Source organism: Labeo rohita, chromosome 8, assembly GCF_022985175.1.
Source record: "Labeo rohita strain BAU-BD-2019 chromosome 8, IGBB_LRoh.1.0, whole genome shotgun sequence".
NCBI classification, from domain to species: domain Eukaryota; kingdom Metazoa; phylum Chordata; class Actinopteri; order Cypriniformes; family Cyprinidae; genus Labeo; species Labeo rohita.
The window spans coordinates 22,296,899-22,318,810 of record NC_066876.1 but is presented as its reverse complement, the minus strand read 5'-3'; the positions used below and the strand labels follow the sequence as shown (position 1 = coordinate 22,318,810).

General features: G+C 35.3%; 1 protein-coding gene across 1 annotated transcript in view; it reads left to right on the top strand.

Annotated features, from left to right (window-relative positions):
• Positions 1 to 21,912, top strand: part of ajap1 (adherens junctions associated protein 1) — a 66,907-nt gene that overhangs the window by 23,860 nt on the left and 21,135 nt on the right. The window contains exon 2 of the mRNA XM_051117523.1: positions 5,523 to 6,253. Coding sequence (XP_050973480.1) covers positions 5,523 to 6,253 — 731 coding nt within the window. The remainder of the gene's footprint in view (positions 1 to 5,522; positions 6,254 to 21,912) is intronic.

The window sequence follows — 21,912 nt, the reverse complement described above, 5'->3', positions numbered from 1 at the left end:
AGGGGCAGTAAATGACTGTCTGTAAGGTGGAGTAATATAAAACCTGTCCCACCCTGCAACACTAATCAGAACAGACTGAGCTACACACTGAATTGAAATGTTAATATAGAGAAGAAGAGAGAAAGAAAAAAGAGAGAGGGAAAGTTCAAGTGATCAAAAGAGTACGCTCTCTTCGCTGTATAATGGTTAATAAAGCTCTTTTATTGTGTTATTTCCCATAATTCGTTGCATCATCAAATAAGAAGTGTCTGTAACCTTTAGCTTCAGCGCTCAGGGGAAAAATTGCTTCTGTAGTTTCAGATTTTGTGTGAATTTGTGAAACCACAGACAATATGAGGAAAAGCTTGGACATTCACTCAAATGTAAATGGGAGAAATTACAGTGATAAAGAAAAGAAAGATGTATAGAAAAAGAACATGGGATGACACATTTATAAAGAAGGGATATTTCAGCCAAAAATGTAACTACTCACCCTCATGTCGTTCCAAACCTGTAAGGCCTTCATTCATCTTTGAAACACAAATTAAGATATTTTTAATGAAGTATGAGAGCTTTTTTTTTTTTTTTTACCCTGCTTAGACAGCAACACAAGGCCGAGAAATGTAGTAATAACATGGTTAAAATAGTCTGTGACATTTTTTTGTGCACAAAGAAAACAAAAATAATGACTTTATTCAACGGTTTCTTCTCTTCTCTGTCAGTGTTTGACACATACTCACGACAGTATCTTTCTAGGCCTTGAACATGGTGAAATAAACGTTTAGATGTTGTAATTAGAAGAGAATTAAAAAATGATCAGAAAAATGATTAGGTTTTGTTTTGATGGGGGAGTCAATATATTTTCAGCCTTATTTGGGCTAAAACAATCATATTTTTCAAACCAATTTGGCTGTTTTTTTTAAGTGATTTGTTACATGTTTTTGAAATGTAAGTCTTTCCACAGAGCTGGAGTCTGTTTTGCAGCATTTGACTAGAAGTAGCTGTTATGAAGATGACCTGAAAGGACTCTGGTGAAACTCACGATCAGTTCAGTCAGTGTTTATAATGTTATTCCCTTTACTTTTGACCGAGCGGATATGAGCGAGATGGAAAAGGGAGATGCTCTTATCATTTTCTTTCCGGCATTTTCAGATAGCACATTTTCCATTTAACTTTTTAGGAACTCACAGGCTCCTTCTTTCAACTTGCTTGTGTCAGGGAATGTGTTCTTTTAGCGGGTTCATTTATTAAATACAAATATATTTCCCCCTATTATCATGAATATGGATGAGAAAAGAAATTATATATTCCCACTGAGTCTATATTTGTGCTGCTGTTGAATCTAAGCAACTAAGCACAAATCTTATGCAAGCTGGCAAACATAGTGAACATTAGCCTAATGAATATTCAAAAAGAAAAATCTACTTTATTCTTGTCTTTGTCCCTTGTAGTTTTAATTTATTGCGTTCATTTATTTATTTTTATTTGTTTTAAATTTATATCGTTATTTTCATATCAGTTGTGTCCCGCAAATGTGCAGAATGCAAATTCGGTGAATAAATAAAACAAAATACTATAATTCGCCAGTTGACTGGTAACTTTATTAACAACTTTGGTTGAATTGGAAGACAGGGTATGTTTATGTGCATTATGCAATTAAAGCAGTCACAAGTTGATGAAATGTCAGTAGAAACAACCACAAATTTAGAGAATATACGAATGCCAAATAATTGGAAGCGGTTTGCCCTAAGTCATCTTAATTGGCTTGTGTGGCAAAAAGCTAATTTTGAATTGTGAATGTCTCTGTAGTCTGTGAATTCAAACTGGCTGCTTTAAAAATCTAAATAAAAACAAGACCTTTGCTTTGTGGGCGATGTGTTGAATTACAATGCAGAATCTAAATGGGTTGCGCCGTGCTGAAGTGACCCGAATCGTAGCTGATGTGTTATAAGTAAAGAGCAGGGAGGGGTTGTTCATGCAAAGCTGTCCTCACTTTCATTCACACCCTGTCTTGCATGACCCTTAATTTAGCCCTCATTAATATCACAGCAGCCTCGCTGAATTCACAATGTAGCCACCTAATTTCATCAAAAACCAGCGGACGGGTGATCATTAATAGCACAACATCGGTTCCGATACGTCTCCTTAAGTAAATACAATGATGTTCCTGACAGGAATTACATTCTAATGGAACACATTAGCACAGGGAGTGTGAGTCATGCCCCCCGGGGCCCAGCCCATTGGGATTGAAGGACCTTATTAGTGAGGTAAATCTCTCAGATGAGTGGCCAACCCAAGGTCCTGACCCAGTTCAGTCAGACCAGATCCCACAAGTATGTTTTTTTTCGAATAGAAAGTGAGAGAGAAATGTAAAGAGAGGCTAGAGGAGGGGAAATGGAAAGCAAGGGCTCTCTCATAGCATGCTTGAGAAATCCATTTCATCCGGATGAAGCGGCATCCTGAACAAGCTCTTAAGTGTAGGTAAATGAAAGAGGCTCTTTAGATGAGAAGTGAATTTATATTGCTTTCAATTTGTGGCTTTATAAACTGTTTTAGTATATTTCAAATATATGATTTTTTAGTTTGAGTTATATGTTACTTTGTGTTGGACTTATTGGTTCAGGCATGCTGGTTCACCTGTGGGTCAGGTAACTCTATAAAATCCATCATCTATGAACTCAAAGGCCATTAATAGTATGTGTGGCCAAGTGTGGGCTCTTTAATCCCTCTAAATTAGCCTTTGACCGTGACCAATATTATTGAAGGACAGGAAAGATTACAGATATGCTTTGATGAACTCTCCTTCTGTCTGGATCAATAGAGATTCTTGGCTTCTAGACCATGGGTATGACAGCTCATTTCAATGTGTTTGAGGTTCTGGAAAAGAAAAAACAGCAGCCCTCAAGGAGAAGTTCAGATAAAACGAAAAGAGAGGTAGAATTGCAGCAGAAGGGACAGTTTGTGGTTTGAGGAAATTGTTATTTTTATCAGTGGTCTTCAAAGTGGGTTCTGAGACCCTCAGGGGACCACAAGGGGGTGCTAGGGTGTCTACAAGAAAATTGGAAAAAAATTGTGGGAAGTTGTACAAAATGCTGTTTAGGGCTGTCATAATAAAGAAATGAAAAAATATTATTATTTTTATAAACCACTGATAGAAACGATTCTGTGGTGTAGTAAATACTTAAAAAAAAACCCAAAAAAACAACAACAACAACAAAAAAAAACATGTAATTTCTACACTGTAAAAAATAAACAGAGTCAGCTTAAAATAATTTCCCTGCTGCCTTAAAATTTTTAGTTCAGTCAACTAAAATAAGTTTAGTCAACTTGAAATGTTAAGTTGTACTAAGTAACAACTTAGATATTTGTGTTTGCTAAACTTAACAGATGGGTAAATAACCCAGCTGCCTTAAAATTTTAAGTTGATTCAAATCAAATATCTATGTTGTAATTTAGTATAATTTAACATTTCAAGTTGAATAAACTTTTTTTTTGAGTTGACTGAACGTAAAATTTTAAGGCAGCCAGGTTACAAATTATTTTAAGTTGACTCAAATTGTGTTTTACAGTGTACATGAGAAACTTAAACTTAAAAAAAGTAAGTTCTATGTTGGTGCTTAATTCAAGTTTGAAGAAGTTAATAAATATAAACATTATAAAATTAAGTGAATCCTACTCAACTTTTCTGATACTGGTGTTCTCATCAAGCACTGGGACATGAGTAATTAATAAGGTTATTTCTTTTATTTTCCTGTTTTCCAGCTGTATTTACCCAGTTTTATTAATGTTTTTGCGGTTAGATTCAGTATCTTGTGATTTTTGTTACATCATGAGTTTATTTTCTACTCAAAATGACACATTCATGCTCAAAAATGAACCACAGAATGTTACCATCGTCGTGTATTTTGTACCAAGCATTAAAGTTTCTTCGTTTGGATGAGCGCCGCTTTACTGATTATGTAGAAGGTGTCTAAATCACTGTAAAAAAAAAGATTTTTGAGTCAACTTAAAATAATTTGTTATCCGGCTGCCTTAAAATTTTAAGTTCAGTCAACTCAAAGTTTATTCAACTTGAAATGTAAAGTTGTACTAAGTGAAAACTTAGATATTTGACTTGATTCTACTTAAAATGTTAAGGCAGCTGGGCAACAAACCCAGCATTTAAGTTTAACAAACCAAATTTATAGTTTAGTCAACTCAAATATCTTGTCACTTAGTACAACTTAACATGTTGACTAAACTTATTTGAGTTGACTGAACTTAAAATTTTAAGGCAGCAGTGTAACAAATTAAGTTGACTCAACAAATTTTGTTTTTTTGTTTTGTTTTGTTTTTTACAGCGGTGTCTATTGTATCATTTACTAAGAGGTTTCTAAGTAACATACACTTTAAAAGCATGGTTTAATTAGTTTCTGTATTAAGTAAAATCAAAGTATTAATAGCCAAGTAAGTAAAGCAAAAAATACTCAAACTTTTATTGGCCAAGCTAAAGTTACTTATTTTCTTTTTTAAATGTACTTAACTTGGGTAAGTAGATTTTACTTAATTTTGTGAAATAATACATAATTATGTAATATTCACTTAATTTCTTTATGAATGTTAAGTTCAATTGTAAGTAGACTATACAGAGCAGTAGCAGTAAAATTTACTCAAAATATGTTTTTCAGTGCACTAAGTTTGATTATACATTACATTACTATTTCATTCTGCTTATAAAAGACTAAAAGGTAAAATGTTCCTAAAAGGAACAAAATGTCTGGATATAGTTTGTGGAGAAAAGGTGAGGGTAAAATACAGGAATGAAGTACCTGGATATAGTTTGATTTAATGAGTAATTTATTAATAATATAATAAATTTGATCATTTTTAATTTCAATTTTAAGTTTTTACTTAATTTTAGAATTTTTTTCGCAATATAATATAAATGGGTTTTTATACATATAATTATAATTTTCATGCACTTTATAGTTGTGCTTGTTTTTTATCTGTAGCCCAACATTAGATCACTGGCAGACTCTAATTTTTAGGCTCTAACTTTGAGATTCCAATAAATATTAGAGATTTGGCACACTTTTCTCCAAAGCAATATACAGTGCATTCAAGCAATACATTTTATTAGAATGTGTAAACCCATGATCTTTATGTTGCTTGCGCCATGAGACCAATTCAGCTAGAGGAACGTTTGTTTACAAAACTAAGTAATTGAAGAGAGTACGGGCGAAGTCTTTGAAAGTAAACGTCTTTGAAAACAACATTGAAGTGTGCTTTTAGCATCTAGCTGTTATAGGGGAATCACACATCTAATTAATATTGGAGTTCAATTTATGAGAACTTAGTGAGTCACAGAGCAGAACGAAGCCTAGAGCGAAAATCGCTAGACTGGAAAATGGTGTTGGAAATAAGGACATTACAAAGAGTGCAGTAAAGCCCAATCTACTGTAGTCAGTCCTTGAAAGATCTAATAAGACAGTCTTTATGGTAAAGAAGTTGTGTATGCATAAAAGTAATGCGGCTGATTTCTCTCTCTTATTCTTTCTCTTCAGTTCCATGGTTGCATGGAGACCTGGAGGAATGCTGGGATGTAGAATGTGGATCTTCTTCATCCTTGTCCATCTCACAATGGATCTGTCTCTGTGTGCACCATCAGGCCAAGGGCTCACCCTCAAACTACTGCCCAGATCAGTGCCCCGCCGGCAACCGCATCCTCTGCCCAGTTGGGACACGCTAACCGGCCAGCACTTGAGGACTCTGGGTGTCTTGCATCGCGGTGTTCCCCCTCCCTTGCCATCACTAGGCAATCACGGGGAGCTGGGGGGCACCAAACTGTGGGGGCGGAAAAACCGCCGCTCGCTCCAAACACGACAACTTTGTGCAGAGTGCCAATTGACCCCCTCCGACAAAGGAAAGTCGGTTGCATTACCAGAGGGGAGTAAATCTGATTTAAATCTGCATTTATCTCGCTCACGGAGGCAGCTGAAAGGGGACGGCTATGACTCCCTGGAGGGGAGGACCACCACAGTGGCAGGATTTATTGACTGGGGCCCGACAGGGGCCGACGAGGGCCTCGAGGAGGAGGCGAAGGTGATCCCGAATGCCACCGTCACCTCTTTAGCCCCTTCCACCACCACAGTTACCGTAACTAGCACTACCACACGCAGCCCCCAAAGGACGTATGCGGTGCTTACAACCGCGCATCCTAAGAGGCACAGCACCACACAGCCAAGCAACTCCAGAGTGACTGCCAAACCGCCGAAACCTTTTGGGGACACACCAGGTAGGGCGACTGTTTCCTCATGTAGCTTTTGTTAAGATACTTAATCAGCTTATGTTGGAGCACGTATTTAAAATTCAGAGGCAGCGAAACACAAAGAGATATTTTTAGGGGCCGTCAGGCGGTTTAAGGTCATTCATGAACATGGTGCAGAGGTCTTTGGGTCTCAAACCACAATGCAGTGCATCAAAAACACTGTGTGGGTTCTCTGAAAAACCGAGGGTGGAAAATACTCACGAAGCTGTAATTGGCACACAACTGCTCGGCAATTTGCAGCAAAGAAGGTGGCTGAGTTGTCGAAGGGCCAAGAGCGTGCATCTAGCTAGCTTTTTTTGGTAAAAACATTGGCTTGTTCTTAAAATGTTGCTGTGAAAAAAACCTCAGCTGCTGCGTAATTATGGAAAATAAGCAAATGTGGTGAAAATAACACAATGTACTGGTGTTGTAAGTTGTCATATTGGTTAACAGGCTATTTTGAAAGTTTTGTGAAAGTGGAGATGTGTCACTTTTGCTTTTTGTGATTTAAAGTTCTTAAGCAGGCAGAAGAATACAGTGTTGTACATATATGGTATGATTTGTTTTTAAAATAAGTCTCTTATAAATCAAGGCTGCATTATTTAATTCAATTCAATGAAATTTAGCAACCATTATTCCAATCTTCGTTGTCAGATGATCCTTCAGAATTCATTTTAATCTGCTGACTATCTATAATTCTTTCAATTTTAATTCAGATGTAGGATTTTAACTGGAATTTAAAAGGCAATTTTTTATTAATTAAATTTGGAAATTCTTCATTTGGCTTGTTTTAAAGGCAGCGCAGTTTCCTTTCTGCATCCTTTGCTGTTTTTGATATTATACGGTATGGTGTGTGAATAGTAAGAATTACATTTGAAAAAAGTTTACTTATTAATGTCCATTTTTTTCAACACTCAGTTTCTACTAAAAAAATAAGCATCGCAATCATCTCTAAAACTTTCTTGATGTTCTGAAGCCCCGGAAGCCTGAATTTTTTCATATGCAATGTTTAGTCCTCAGAGGGATAGTTAAGCCAACAATGAAAATTCTGTCATTAATTACTCAACCTCATGTCGTTCAAAAAAAAAGCGCAAGACATTCGTTCATCTTCGGAAAACAAATTAAGATACTTTTGATGAAATCTGAGAGATGTCTGACCCTAAATGGAACATAAAATTTAACGTTTGAACCACGGATGTCACGTGGACTATTTTAATTATGTCCTTACTACCTTTCTGGTCTTGCATGTGTCAATTGCGTTGCTGTCTATGCAGGGTCAGAAAGCTCTTGGATTTCATTAAAAATATCTTAATTTGTGTTCTGAAGATGAACGAAGGTCTGACGGGTTTGGAAAGACATGAGGCTGCCTAATTAATGACAGAACTGTCCCTTTAACTGACTGGGCATAGAGGCAGCAAGATGGTTTTCATGCACTTCTGCTGTTACATTTATCATCTTTGGCTCCATTGCATAATCCAGGCCTTGGTACTGGATGACAGAGTAGCCTACATATGGCAACATCAGTATCCGTCAGTAGTACTTGTGAATCCTGGGGAGATTATTCCATACTCTGTCCTAGAAGGATGATGATTGGCATTAGCTCTCATGTTTGCCATTAGGCTGCAATCTGTCCTCTGTGTTTGGTATTGCACAGCATTAGACTAGTCATCCATTCAGTGCGAAGACCTCTGGGTAGATCAACTATTGTGCTCCATAAATCTGTGCAAAAGGCAAAGCATCTTGACACTTTCTACAAATTGGCCTGACACTATCTGTGCATGTCGTGCGCTGAGATCTGTTATAGTCTACGAAGTGGGCAAAAGTTTAACGCACAATTAAGTTTACAGAAAAGCGTGGTTCAGCGCCAGACATAATAAAAGACAGATAGCATGACCCCTAAAACCGACACGTTGTCGATTTGCAGAAAAAGATGTTTTAATCTCCTAATTCTACTCTACAGATCTGCAGTACTGCGAAGTTATTAATCTTCACAAGTTTTGCACATTAGCATGCCATAGATTGCATTAGCTGCGAAAGATATTACCAATAAAGACTCCCATAAAATTAGATTCATGGTGAGTAATATACAAGCGAGAACAATTTTACGACTCCCCAGAATGGAGACTTACATACATCCATGCATGTCCAATTGTATTTCAGCACAAAGGTCAACCTCCAATCAAATGTCACGGCCTCATTAACCACAGGAATGATTAGCAAAATGAAGTCAATCTGGAGTGACGACAGCAGTGTCATTACATCTGAAGGCCAGCGTAAGGTTTCCCTTAATCTCTAAAGTGCTGTTCAAATAGTCCTCTTTGCTTTTCTTCATCATTTCTTCTGATCTTTATAAAGGCTATGAGGTGAACGCAAAATATCGATCACCCCAAAACCACAGTCTAACACCAGTAGAGGAGAATGAAGAATTTTTTCATTACGTCTGTGGTTTAAAACTAAACTATTCTGTCATTTTTGTGCCGTCAGAGGCATCAGCTAGAATTACACTGTGTTTCTTTGCTAGGCCTGACTGGGCTGGACATCACACTGTCATCACCAATAGGTTATTTTTGCATTATTGTTTTTTATTATTAATTAGTTTTGGGGTTCTGTTTGATAACATTAGTGATGCAAAACTTACACACTTGATTGCCGGCCAAGCAGTCACTGTATCATCTTAAAGGGATAGTTCACCCAAAAATGTAAATTCTGGCATCATTTACTCATCCTCATGTCGTTCCAAACCTGTATGAGTTTCATGCTGAACATGAAAGAAGATATTTTGAAGAATGCTGGTAATTAAGCAGTTAATGTTCCCAATTGACTTCCATAGAATTTTTTTCCCTGTAGAAATCAATGAGGACCAACAGTGTTTTGGCTCTTCAAAATTCTTTGAAATATCTTCTTTTGTGTTCAACATAAGAAAGAAACTTTTACGGGTTTGGAAAGAAATGAAGGTGAGTAAATGATGATAAAATTTTCATGTTTGGTAAACTGTTCCTTTAAGTTAATTGACTACGTACATATGTTTTTTATGGGTTTTAAACATAAAACATATGGTTTTCTGCAGTGTATTAAATATTAGGCAATGGCAACTAGCTGATTGAGGTTATGTTGACATTTCTAAAATAGTATACGGTTACCATCAATATACAGTTGCAATTGAAATTATTCAACTCCCTTGACCTGCAAGAGAACAGAGGCATCAGTACACTATTGGAGAAAGTTTATTAATACACATTTAAGGTAATTCTGAGAACATAAGTTGATGAATAATGAAAAATCAAATTGGCTCTAAACGTTCATGTTCAAAATTATTCAACCCTCAAAAGTAAAATTTGGTGCTGAATCTTTTATTCTTTAAAACCACCAAAAATACTGCTAGGAAGTGCTTAGAAGCTTCTGTCACCTCTCTACTGCAATCTTCGCCCATTTCTTTCAGATTTGGATGTATACTTTGGAATGTTTGTCCTGCAGAAAAGTCCATTGATCATTAGCTTCAATCTTTGCACCAAAGGCATCATAATTTTTGCCAAAAATGGCCTGATACCTTAAAGAATCCATGATATCCTTCATACTGTCATGTTTTCCCACTTTCTGCTACAGTAAAACAAACCCATAACAGGGCTGGCCCACCTCCATGTTTGACTATGGAGATGGCATTTTTCTGCACCAGACATACTGCTGATCCGTAGGTCCGAAAAGTTCACTTCATAAAACATTCTTCCAGAATTTCACAGCAGAATTTTAGCATGTTCAAGTAGGCCTTTTTGGTCTTCTTGGTCAACAGTGGTATTTGGCAAAATACCCCAACATGAAGCCCATACTTGTCTAGTGTTTTTATACACTGCATTGAAATGTTTTTCCTCCTTTAGTCAGGTCATCTCGCAAGTCTTTGGTTGTACTTTACAGGTTTTTCTCAGCTGCTCTGATCAAACATTTTTTATTTCATCACCCTCAAAGGTTTTCTGCTACGACACACTTTAAACTAAGGAATAAGGCTGCCAGCTGTGTCTCTAGGAACTTTTAATATCTTGGAAATCTTTGTGTAGCCTTAGACTTTTTAATATAAAAAACTGTTTCTTCTCTGTAGCTTTTTGTGAGAGCTCTGTTGACTTTACCATATTTGCTACTCAACTTCAGCACATGTATGGGCTAAATGTATGTCTACGTAACAGCCCAAGCTGATTCTGTTTTTTAATAGTTTCTAAGGGCTTAATTGTTTTAAGACAATTTTGTTCCCTACCATAAAAATAAGTGCCTTAAAACAGCAATGTTGCATACTTATGACAGCTGTTATTAATCCTATAACTCAAAAACATTACATTATATATTGACATTATCACTTTTAATATGGCAGTAAATTGTTGTAGATGCGACTTTTATAAAGTCCTGCATCTTCAGAACATTGTGTGTTTGAAAGGACTGCAGTCTCTGGGGGGTTTAATAATTTCGATTTTTAACTGTATATGTTTACAATTTATGTAAATATGTATAAATATAAATTAACAGATTTGACACTTATTTTTCCGGTTAAAATGTTAACATGGCAAGTGAAAATCTCAACTACAATACTGAAAAAAAATAAAATAAAATAAATAAAAACAGTTTTCTTTTAGAAATTGCTGGTAAATGTAATAAATAATTAAAAAGAAATGGCAAGTAACACATTGAATTAATAAATTTTAGTAGTATTTTCTCGTAAATATACTCTATAATTTTTGTTGTTCCAAAGATGATGTTGTTGCATTACAAAAATAAGTTAGCAGTGTTTCTTTGTTAAAAGTTTTCTTAATACATATAATTTATATAAAAAGTGAATGTAAATTGCTTTTTTGTGTTTTGCGGGAAACCCGAGGTAGTGGTTTACATTGTTAGCATGCCGTCACAGTATGTGCAGTAAGCAGTTTAATCTAATATTTGCTGCTAAATTAATTTGAGTGGTTTGTGTTTTTTGCTCCCGTGTGTGGAAGCAAGTGTAATGGGCTCATACAGACAATGCTGCAGTGTTTTTGCATATTTTAATTATCTGGTGAATAGGAAGAATACCGGTGTTAATTGCAGTTTTAATACAACTGAGGCGTGAAAATTGAATAATTTGTTTGCTGCACACAGTCCGTAGCTGCCTTTAAAGTGCTATTTTGCCATAAGGGAAACAAAATATAGCAAGTCACTCATCAGTGACTCTAACAAATATCAAGCAACCTGAGAATATTAAAACTTGATGTAACTGCAGAAGGAAAAAATAGCTGTCGTTGATAAGTAAAGCCCTGATGAATACAATCCTTCATTCTGTTCTATGCCGTCCACATGGAAATAGTAGTAAACGGCATCAAATGCTGGTTGGTGTCTCTTGATGTTTTAGATCTTCAGTATCTGAGATATCAATGCATTATGTAGTATGCTGCCTTGGCATGTCTTTCATATATAGTATGAAAGTGAGTCCTATGTAGTGCCCTTAAGGCATGCCGTAATTATCCATCTCTGTCAAGCTACAGCCGAACCTGTCTGATGAAACGAAATACCTATCAAGGTGAAATCCCTCCGCTTCCTCTTTCAGCGAGCAGCCCGGGTAAATTTAGCCCCTCGCAAATCTGCACCAGTACTAAACTGCTTCTGACATGCAAAGTAATGGGGGGGGGAAATAAGCAATGGGCTGTGAATACAAAACTAGAGCATTAGACATGCATGCGAGCCAGTGTTCGGCGGAGTTCATTTCAAAGCATGGGAAGTGCATGGAGGTCAGTGTAACCGTTCACATGCCTGATTAAAATCCAGGACACCAACAGCATTAACTCTTTTCATTTTAGTATTGCAGATGTTTTACTAGTGAGGTTTTTTTTTTTTTCCTCAGGGCTCTTAAAGGATTACTTCACTTCCAGATTAAAATACTTCCTGATAATTTACTCAACCCCATGTCATCCAGGATGTTCACGTCTTTCTTCAGTTGAAAAGAAATTAAGGTTTTTGAGGAAAACATTCCAGGATTTTTCTCCATATAGTGGACTTGTGGACAAATTGCAGTTTTAATGAAACTTCAGAGGGCTCTACACAATCTCAGCGAAGGAGAGAAAGGGTCTCATCTAGTGAAATGATCAGTCATTCTCTAAAAAAATAAATAAAATAAATAACTAAAAATGTATGTACTTTTTGACCACAAATGCTTGTCTTGCACGAGCTTGCATAATCATGTTGGAAAAGTCACACACGATTGGTTCTTCGTCTGTGTACTTCGGTTCAAAAAGATAGGGTAGGATAAAAAAATCCTTCTCAATTTCTTCTCCAACTTCAAAATCATCCGACATCATTGTTTTTTCTTTTTTTTGGAATAGGGAATTGATTTTCTTTGCACGTTCGCTTTGTCTGTACTTTTCGTCATTACGCAATGCGTGAGGTTGAGCTAGTGCAAGATGAGCATTTGTGGTTAAAAACTATATATTTTTATTTTATTTTATAATTTTTTTTTTTTTTTTTTAGAAAATGACATTGTTTCATTAGATAAGACCCTTATTCCTTAGTTGGGATTGTATAGAGCCCTTCGAAGCTGCATTTGAATCATTGAAGTCCACTATATGCAGAAAAATCCTGGAATGTTTTCCTCAACTTTAATTTCTTTTCAACTCAAAAAAAAAAACATGAATATTATCTGGAAATTTTTATTCTGGAAGTGAACTAATCATTTAAATGCATAGTTCACCCAAAAATGGAAATTGTGTTATCATTTACTCACCCTAAAATTGTTTCAAACCTGTAGAACATTCCTTTTTTCTGTGGAGCACAAAATAATTAATTTAAAAGAATGTTTCAAGCATCCAAGCAAGTTGAGAAATTGAAAACTGCTTCATATTTATTTGGGAAACCATGGTATTCCATGATTCTCTGATGGACAGTTCAATTTATTTGAAAAATAAATCTTTTGTAACATTGTAAATGCCTTTAATGTTATGTTTGAACAGAAGTATTACTTATTATTACTTATTATTACTTTTCTTACTCCAGTCTTACTTTTCAATGGAAGTGTATCATGGTTTCCAAAAAAATCTAAAGCAGCACAACTGTTTTCAACATTCATATTGATATATCTAAATAAAATACAGTTATTTAAAAATGTACAAATATTTCACAATTTACAGTTTTATGCTGTATTTTGGTCCAATAAATACAGCTTTGGTCAAAATAACTTTTTGACTTTTACATATATACTTTGAACCAGACAACATCTCTATCCACTTTCATTCATGAAAAAAATAGCAGCTTGGACATTGTGCAAAATACCTTTTTTTATATAATAATTTTTGTTTTACCCAGGAAAAAGTCATACAAGTTTGGAACAAGCGTATGATGACAGATTTTTTTTTTTTTTTTTTTTTGGGATGAAATATCCCTTTCATTTTCCTTTAATAACGAGAATCCAAGACAGCCTAGAAACCTTTCGCTCAGTTTAATGATGAACTATATCAGGCTTTTCCCCAAGGACCATTGCTTCGCAACTGTGTGCAATGTATCAAGTCCAAGCTTCTTTCCATCAGCTCAGTGCTGACTAGACTATATTTTAGAGTCACGTATTATTTCTGCTGGTGACAGCCTTGACTTTGCGGGTCTGTTGATACAGCACAAGGAAGATTTTATCGCTGCAGACCAAACATGATTCAGCTGTTTACCCATCCGTTTGTGTGTCTATGTGTACATTCAGAAGGGTCAAGGTTTGACCCAGTTAGCCCCTGCTGGTAGGAACCGTAACTACATCATCTGGTTCTACAAAAACATATTTTTTCCCCATTGATGGCCAACCTGAAGTAGCCATATAAAAAAATTATATATGCAAGCAAAATTTGCAAAAATAATCAATTATTTTATACTTTGTATGTATTACTACTTTTTTGTGAAAATATGTGTATTAGAAGTCACCCAACTAAATTCTCCGAATTTTGGCTAAAGGTTCTCTCAAAATGAGTTTAAACGTACTACTTGTTTCAGAAGGTTCTAAGAATATTCTAAAGTAGCATTACCATAAACATTTGCGAATTTATAAAATGGAATCTTCTTTTAATGTTCATATAACAAAAGAAGTGTTATTAGAAACTGGACGTCTTAATGGAAACATTATGGAAAAGATTCTTAGAACATATTTTTATTAGATGTCAGATTTCGAATTGCATACTTGCAACAGATTGATTTCTCCAGGTATTATAAATGTGCTCCGTGCATACCTGTGTGTGTGTCCTTTGTCTTCATTCAAGATGCTAGCATTACCATGAAGATCACAGATGGAGCCATCAGGTTAACGATGTGCGTGAGTTGATTAAAATGCCTTACAGTCCTGCTGCTCAGCACTCCATGCTCGTTATCACCTCCCCAGGCTCAAAGGTTAATTGAACATTTAATAAGGAAAAGACAAAATTATGCATTTATCCAAGCCGGACTGTGCTTAAGAGTTAATGGTTGGAAAAAAGAATTTTTTAGTTAATTTAGTGAAATTATGTTGTGACATCCTAATAACTCCTAATAACGCTCTGCTCAATGAAGGGCGTTCAATAGTAAAATAAGAATTATAATAATTACTGGAGAGCTGGAAATGCAAATTCTCATCTAATGAACATCTAATGAACATCTAATCCTTCGCATATAGAAAAAACAGCAGTAAGTTCTACTTTACTGAGGGATAATATGTCAGACCCAGGTATAGTTTTTTATTTTGTAATACAATAATCTTTGACTTTTTTTTCTTAGTTTGATATGATATTTAGTATAAGCTATACTTAAAACGTGTGGCTTCATTTAGAAATGACATTTTAAAAAGACATACAGTATATTGCTTAGTCTAACTTCTAACTTTTAAAATCTAACTTTTAAAGTGCATGTCAACATGCCAATTAATAAGCATGACACGCCGACTAGAATTATAATACCCATAATTCTCACGTACTACAACACGCACACCACATCAAATCCTCAGGGCTCTCAAGTGTCACGCATTGAGCGTGACAGTCACTCATTTCGGTCTATTGTCACGCACTCCCGCCACACATTGTATTTCTCACGCAGAAAAAACTATTTATAATATATTTAATATACCGCAGCGCCCAACATTTCTCTGGCCGCGCCGCTCTCGCTATGGAACCGGCAGGATTCAAGCGCGTCTCCCCTGGAGTTCTTAGTCGAGCCTGCCACTTATCAGCCAATCAAAAAAAAGAAATAGGCTACACAATAGCCAATCAGAAAATAGCACTATTGTATCTGGGTAAGATTTAACGCAACAACCAATGAAAAAAAGCATCCTGAAATTGTTCACCATCTTCCTCGTTCACCCACAGAGGAAACCACTGGAGCCCCGAGCATCACTTTGAGCACAAAGTAAGTAATGATCTCCTGTTACAGCAAATTCACAACTTGTTGTGACATGAGATGTCACTCTTGCCTGTCTTCAAAACTTGAGAGCCCTGAATCCTACAGCGTTTTTGCGCCTCAAATATATACGTTTTTTCCCGCCATGACGCATGGATGTGTTTTTAAGTGTTTTTTTTTTTAATACAATTAAAAATCGAATGAGTAAAATAAATAAGTAAACAAAATTAAATAAGTAATGTGTATATTTAGATATTATGGTGTAAATGTAACAATAAAACATGATACCATTTTATTTTTATTTATTTAAGATTTTTTTCTTTAACATTTTTTTTTTTTTTTTTTTTGATAGGACAGTTGGTAGACAGGAAGCTATGGCACTATATGTCGGCACTCTGCCCTCAAGTCTATCTGCTATCTTGCAATTGACTTATTTTCTCAGAATTGTGTAATATAAACTTGCAATTGTGAGTTATAAACTCCAATTCTGAGAGGGAAAAAGACTGTGTTCTCAGAATTGCAACTGTTTTATCTCACAATTCTGACATAACTTGCAATTGCGTGTTATAAAGTCAGAATTGCAAGAATTAAACTTGAAATTCTGAGGAAAAAAGTCAGAATTGTGAGTTTCTATCTCACAATTCTGACTTTTTTCACAGAATTGTGACTTTATTTTCCGCAGTTCTGAGTTTATATCACACACTTCTGACTTTATAACTGACAATTGCAAGTTAAAACACAATTCTGAGAAAAAAAGTTTATATCATGCAATTCTGAGAAGATTAAAAAAAAAGTCGCAATTACCTTTTCGGCACTATATGTCAGCACGCTGACCAAAAGGCTATCAGCGCCGATGTTAAACCATTTTATTATGACCTTTTTAAATAGTTAAAGATCTACATTATTATTTTACAGAAGACAATGGATAAAAAGGTTAAATGCTCTTTACCTCCATTTAAAATTAGCTGTAATGGATGTTTATTTTGTGGCTACTGACAGAAAGACATAATGTTAGGTCCCAAAGCGTCTACCGGATGACCTTGTGTTGCAGCAGCGGTACAGGGTTTGTGAGATGTTTACAGATGCTCTAACTTTAGCTAAGGTCTGTACTTTAAAGTTATTGCTTTCAGTTTGATGTGTTCCAGTTTTATTAAAAGGCGACATTTTTCCTGTCAAAGGTGTGCTAAATTCACTCACAGGCTCCTTAGGGATGTGTCTTACCTGCATTGTAATACATGAACTATATTATGTTAGAAGCACCGTCTTTCTCCAAAACGTTCATCTAACAGGGCCGTTCGGTTTCACCGAGGTAAACCTTTTAAAGACGTGATAAGCTCACAGGGCTGCTCTGACAGACAGCCGTGAAGAAGTTCCATCCAGGACAACTTCATTATCTGTTAAGTAATACAATCATAGAGTCTACTTTGACCACCTCTCCCTCCCGCACTGTACGGAGCGATTGAATTATGCAGGGGAGCCTTTGACACTGGGAAAAGGCATTTAGAATAATTGCTTTTGATCCTCCTTGTTTTTCTCTTTCTCTTTTTCCTCTCCATTTCGCTCTGCTCTTGCAGTAAGGGTTTGGGAACGCTGTAGCTCGGTGGAAGTCAAGTGAGATTGACATCTTGACTTCTACGTTAATTGGCAATCGTGGACCATCAGCAGGTGCGACGAGAGTTTTCCCGCCATCAGGTGGGGCGCGTGGGAGGACGACAAACGGAGCGAAGGGTGGGAGAAGGTTAACACCCGGGGGAGGAAATACTTCAAACCCTTCTCCCCTCCTCTACAGATCCAATGCATTCCAAATTAGAGCTGGATATTTGCAGTTTGTGGTTGTCGGTTGGTTGGCAAAGATTTTCATCAAACCCGTTTCCACAAATGAATGAGAGAAGGGCACTCAGCAGGAGTCAACAGCTCTGTGAACAGAAAGCTGATGCAATCAAACGTAAATGTAGCTAGATTCACGAAGAGCACAAGAATGTAACTGATGGAGATTTAGTCTTTCTCACTGGTCTGCGGGAGGAGAACTGGTGCAGAAATAACAGTGTTTTTTTTTTTTTTTTTTTTTTTTTTTTTAAATAATGTACTGAACAAATAGGGTTTACACATGAGAGCCTATGCTTGTGTATTGCTATTTCTATTATCCACCCATGAATAAGTTACGATTCCATTCATAAGTGGAAACCTCTCAATCACATTCATTTTTCGGTGTACACGCTTTAAAAACTTTTAAAATTCAGTGGCCATGAAGCATAAATTGGGAAACTAAACACGTTCTGTTCCTGCGCTGAATTATAAAGCGTCAGAGTAGTGCTGTGGGCTTTGTTACATCACACTTGTTTTGGAACATCGGGTACAACACAAAAGAAGAGATTTTGAAGAATGTTTCAACTGTGTTTCCCCATACAGTGAAAGTCAGTGGGGTTCAGAACAATAGTGAACTAGTTTTGAACCTAGTGACTGTGTGAACAAAAAAAAAATGGGGCATTTTTCAAAATATCTTCTTGAAAGAAAGACATTTTGATGGTATGGAAGCCTGTTTCCGCCACTGAATTTAAAATTTAAAAAATAATTAATTGCGACTTTATCTCACAATTCTGACTTTTATTCTCAGAACTGCATGATACAAACTCGCAATTCTGACTTTTTTCTCAGAATTGTGACAAATAAGAGTATTTTACAAGTTATAAAAGTCAGAATCGTGAGATATCAGCTTACATTTTTGAGTTATAAAGTCAGAATTGTAGGATATAAACTCACAATTTTGAGTTATAAAGTGAGAATAGTGAGATATAAAGTAAAAATTGCGGGATATAAGCTCTCAATTTTGAGTTATACAGTCAGAATACTGACATAAAGTCAGAATTACAGGATATAAACTCAATTTTGAGTTATAAAATCAGAATACTGACATAAAGTCAGAATTGCGGGATATAAACTCAATTTTGAGTTATAAAGTCAGAATAGTAGGATATAAAATCAGAACTTCTGGATATAAACAATTGAGTTATAAAATGAGAATAGTGAGATATAAAGTCAGAATTGCAGGATATAAACTAAATTTTGAGTTATAAAGTCAGAATAGTGAGATATAAAGTCAAAATTGCGGGATATAAACTCTCAATTTTGAGTTATAAAGTCAGAATACTGACATAAATTCAGAATTGCGGGCTATAAACTCATTTTTGAGTTATAAAGTCAGAATACTAAGACACAGTCGGAGTTGCTGGACATAAACTCACAATTTTGAGTTATAAAGTCAGAATAGTGAGATATAAAGTCAGAATTGCAGGATATAAACTTACAATTTTAAGTTCTAAAGTCAGAATAGTGAGTTATAAAGTCAGAATACTAAGACATAGTCAGACTTGCTGGATATAAACTCACTATTTTGAGGCAGAATACTGAGATATAAAGTCAGAATTGCAGGATATAAAGTCACAATTCTTACTTTTTTCTCATAAATGCAAGAAAAACCTTAAACTTTTTTTTCTCAGAATTGTGAGATATAAAGTCTAATTCCGAGGTGAAAAAAAAAGACTCAGAATTTATGATTAGTGCGGTCAGTGTTCTCAGAATTGTGACTTTTTATCTCACAAGTTTGACATAACTCACAATTGAGTTTATATCTCACAATTCTGACTTTATTTCTCAGAACTGTGACTTTATTTTCCGCAGTTCTCAGTTTATATCACACACTTCTGACTTTTTAACTCACAATTGTTAATAAAAAGTTTTTATTACAATTCTGAGAAAAAAGTCAGAATTGCAAGTTCATATCATGCAATTCTAAAAAACAAACAAACAAACAAAAAAAATGGTGAGATAAAAAGTCGTAATTACCTTTTTTTATTTTTTATTTAGTGGCAGAAATGGGCTTCCATATGAAGGCTGAGCCCATGAAAAAAATGTTTTTTTTTTTTTTTGATTTTATGAAAAATCTTACTAATTTTATTCAGTAACTGAACTGTGCTGTTTGAAAAAAAAAATGCTGTTCTCTATAACAGTTATCACAAAAATTAAGCAGATCAAATGTTTTCAATATTGATCTTAAAAATATTGTTTTTTGAGAACCAAATTAGCATATTAAAATGATTTCTCAGTTTTAAAAAAATCAGCCGTGCCATTACAGAAATAACATTACATTTTACAACATAAAAATACAAAACAGTCAAAAATGCAATAATATGTCACAAAGTTACAATTTTGTTATTTTTCAAAAAAGAAATGCAGCCTAGTGAGTATAGGAGAGTTGTTTCAAAAACATTAAAATAGTAGTTTTCTGTAAATTCTTATATAGAGCAACACAAAGTGTGCAAAAAGAAATGGTTAAAGATGTTTGTTCTGATTTGAAATCATAATATATCAAATTTGAAAGCAGCTAAAGGTACTAAAAAGCTCCTTCAAAAGGTTCATAGGGACTTAGACTCTTAATTTGGCTTTCCCCAAATCCCCATATTTCAGAAAATGCATAATTGCTTTTGGAAAATGATTTTAAAAATAGATTCCTAAACCCCAGAGATTCTGCATGCACAGAGAATATATGCATAGACTAATCACTTTTAACACACAGTGAAAAAGAACATTTTTAATAGCGCTCAGTCATCATGGAAAAAAATGATTTTCTGTCTCCTCATGCTCTTGCTGTCTGTCTTTCTTTCTCCCTGAGATTTCACTTATAATGAAATTACAGCATTCCCATTAAAACTAAATCGACTTCTTAGATTACTGTGAAAAATCTCTGGTGTTAGTGCTGGGATTTGCACCGAACAAATTCCAAGGTGTGATTTTGGCGAGATTGGTGCTCCTGTAAAGTCAATTTAAACTTGGCAGCCGCACAGCAGTTCATTTGAAGTTTGAAGGATCTGGATCCTCTTGCATACAAATTCTGAAGGTCCTTTTTTCCACTTTCATGTTCTTGCCTTTTGAACGTGCAGTCAAAGCTGTTGCTTTGCCATGAGTACTCCTCCAGCCAAACCACAACATGATTGAAAGCGCTCAGTGAAGGCATCTCCTTTCCACTCCATCTCACTAGCCCTTTACAGCCATCTGTAGCTGCAGATGCCAGGCCTGGGCTGCACTAATAGAGCATTTAGCTGACAGATCCACACAATGTCCCACTCCAAACCTCTAAATGTCCTTTAGGTGCATAGAGGAGCGTCTGCCTCTGTGGTCTCCACTCCATGGGGCCCCAGCAGCACAAACTCATAACCTTCAGTTAAAATACTGCCCCCTGTGTATAAGTGTGTCCCCTTTGCATATATTTTTCAAGGTCTGTCTGTTAAAACGGTGCTATTTGGGTTTTATATTTGTCCTAGTTTTTTTTTTTTTTTTTTTTTTTTAAGCTCTCTTTTCTTTCCACTACTGTCCTATTTTAATGGCAGTCTCATGACATTTCACTTTGTTAGGCCTTATTTTTATCTGGACCAGTCTGGTCTGCTATGTATCACTGGCCACTAGTGAATCTTTATTAATGGGTTTTGTAAATCCAGGTTCTACATATTTGTGACCCTGGACCACAAAAGTAAGTCTTAAGTAGCACGGGTATATTTGTAGGAATAGCCAAAAATACATTGCTATTCCTCGAAATTGTCGATTTTTCTTTTATGCCAAAAATCATTAGGATATTATTAAGTATATTCATGTTCCATGAAGATATTTTGTAAATTACCAACCGTAAATATATCAAAACCTAATTTTTGATTAGTAACGTGCATTGCTAAGAACTTTATTGGACAACAAAGGTGTTTTTCTTAATATTTTGATTTTTTTTTGCACTCTCAGATTCCAGATTTTTAAATAGTTGTATCTCGGCCAAATATTGTCCTATCCTTAAAAAAGAAAAAACAAAAAAAAACATACATTAATGGAAAGCTTATTTATTCAACTCCAGTTTCAAAGAATTGACCCTTATGACTGGTTTTGTGGTCCAAGGTCACATTTTATTGTAAAGGCAACACTACATTTCCAAATACATAATTAAATGTATTTGGACAATGGACTTCATGTATCTATTATAATGTCTTACAGTGTTATTGATTGCAGAGATGAAGTGGAAGATAAACAAAGCTCTACTCAAAGCTCTACTCAAAACAAAGCTCTTTTTGTAGTACAAAAAAGTAGTTACTTTTTTTCCCTCCAAATGTCACAAAGTTGAAGTATTCGAACACAGTGTGATATTTTATGAATAGCTTAACAAAAGCTTTTTCAGTTTTTATTAAGCTATAAATCTCTCCCATTTAAATTCAGATACATCAAATACATAGTCACTTATTATTATTTTTGATTAGTGCTGTCAAATCGAT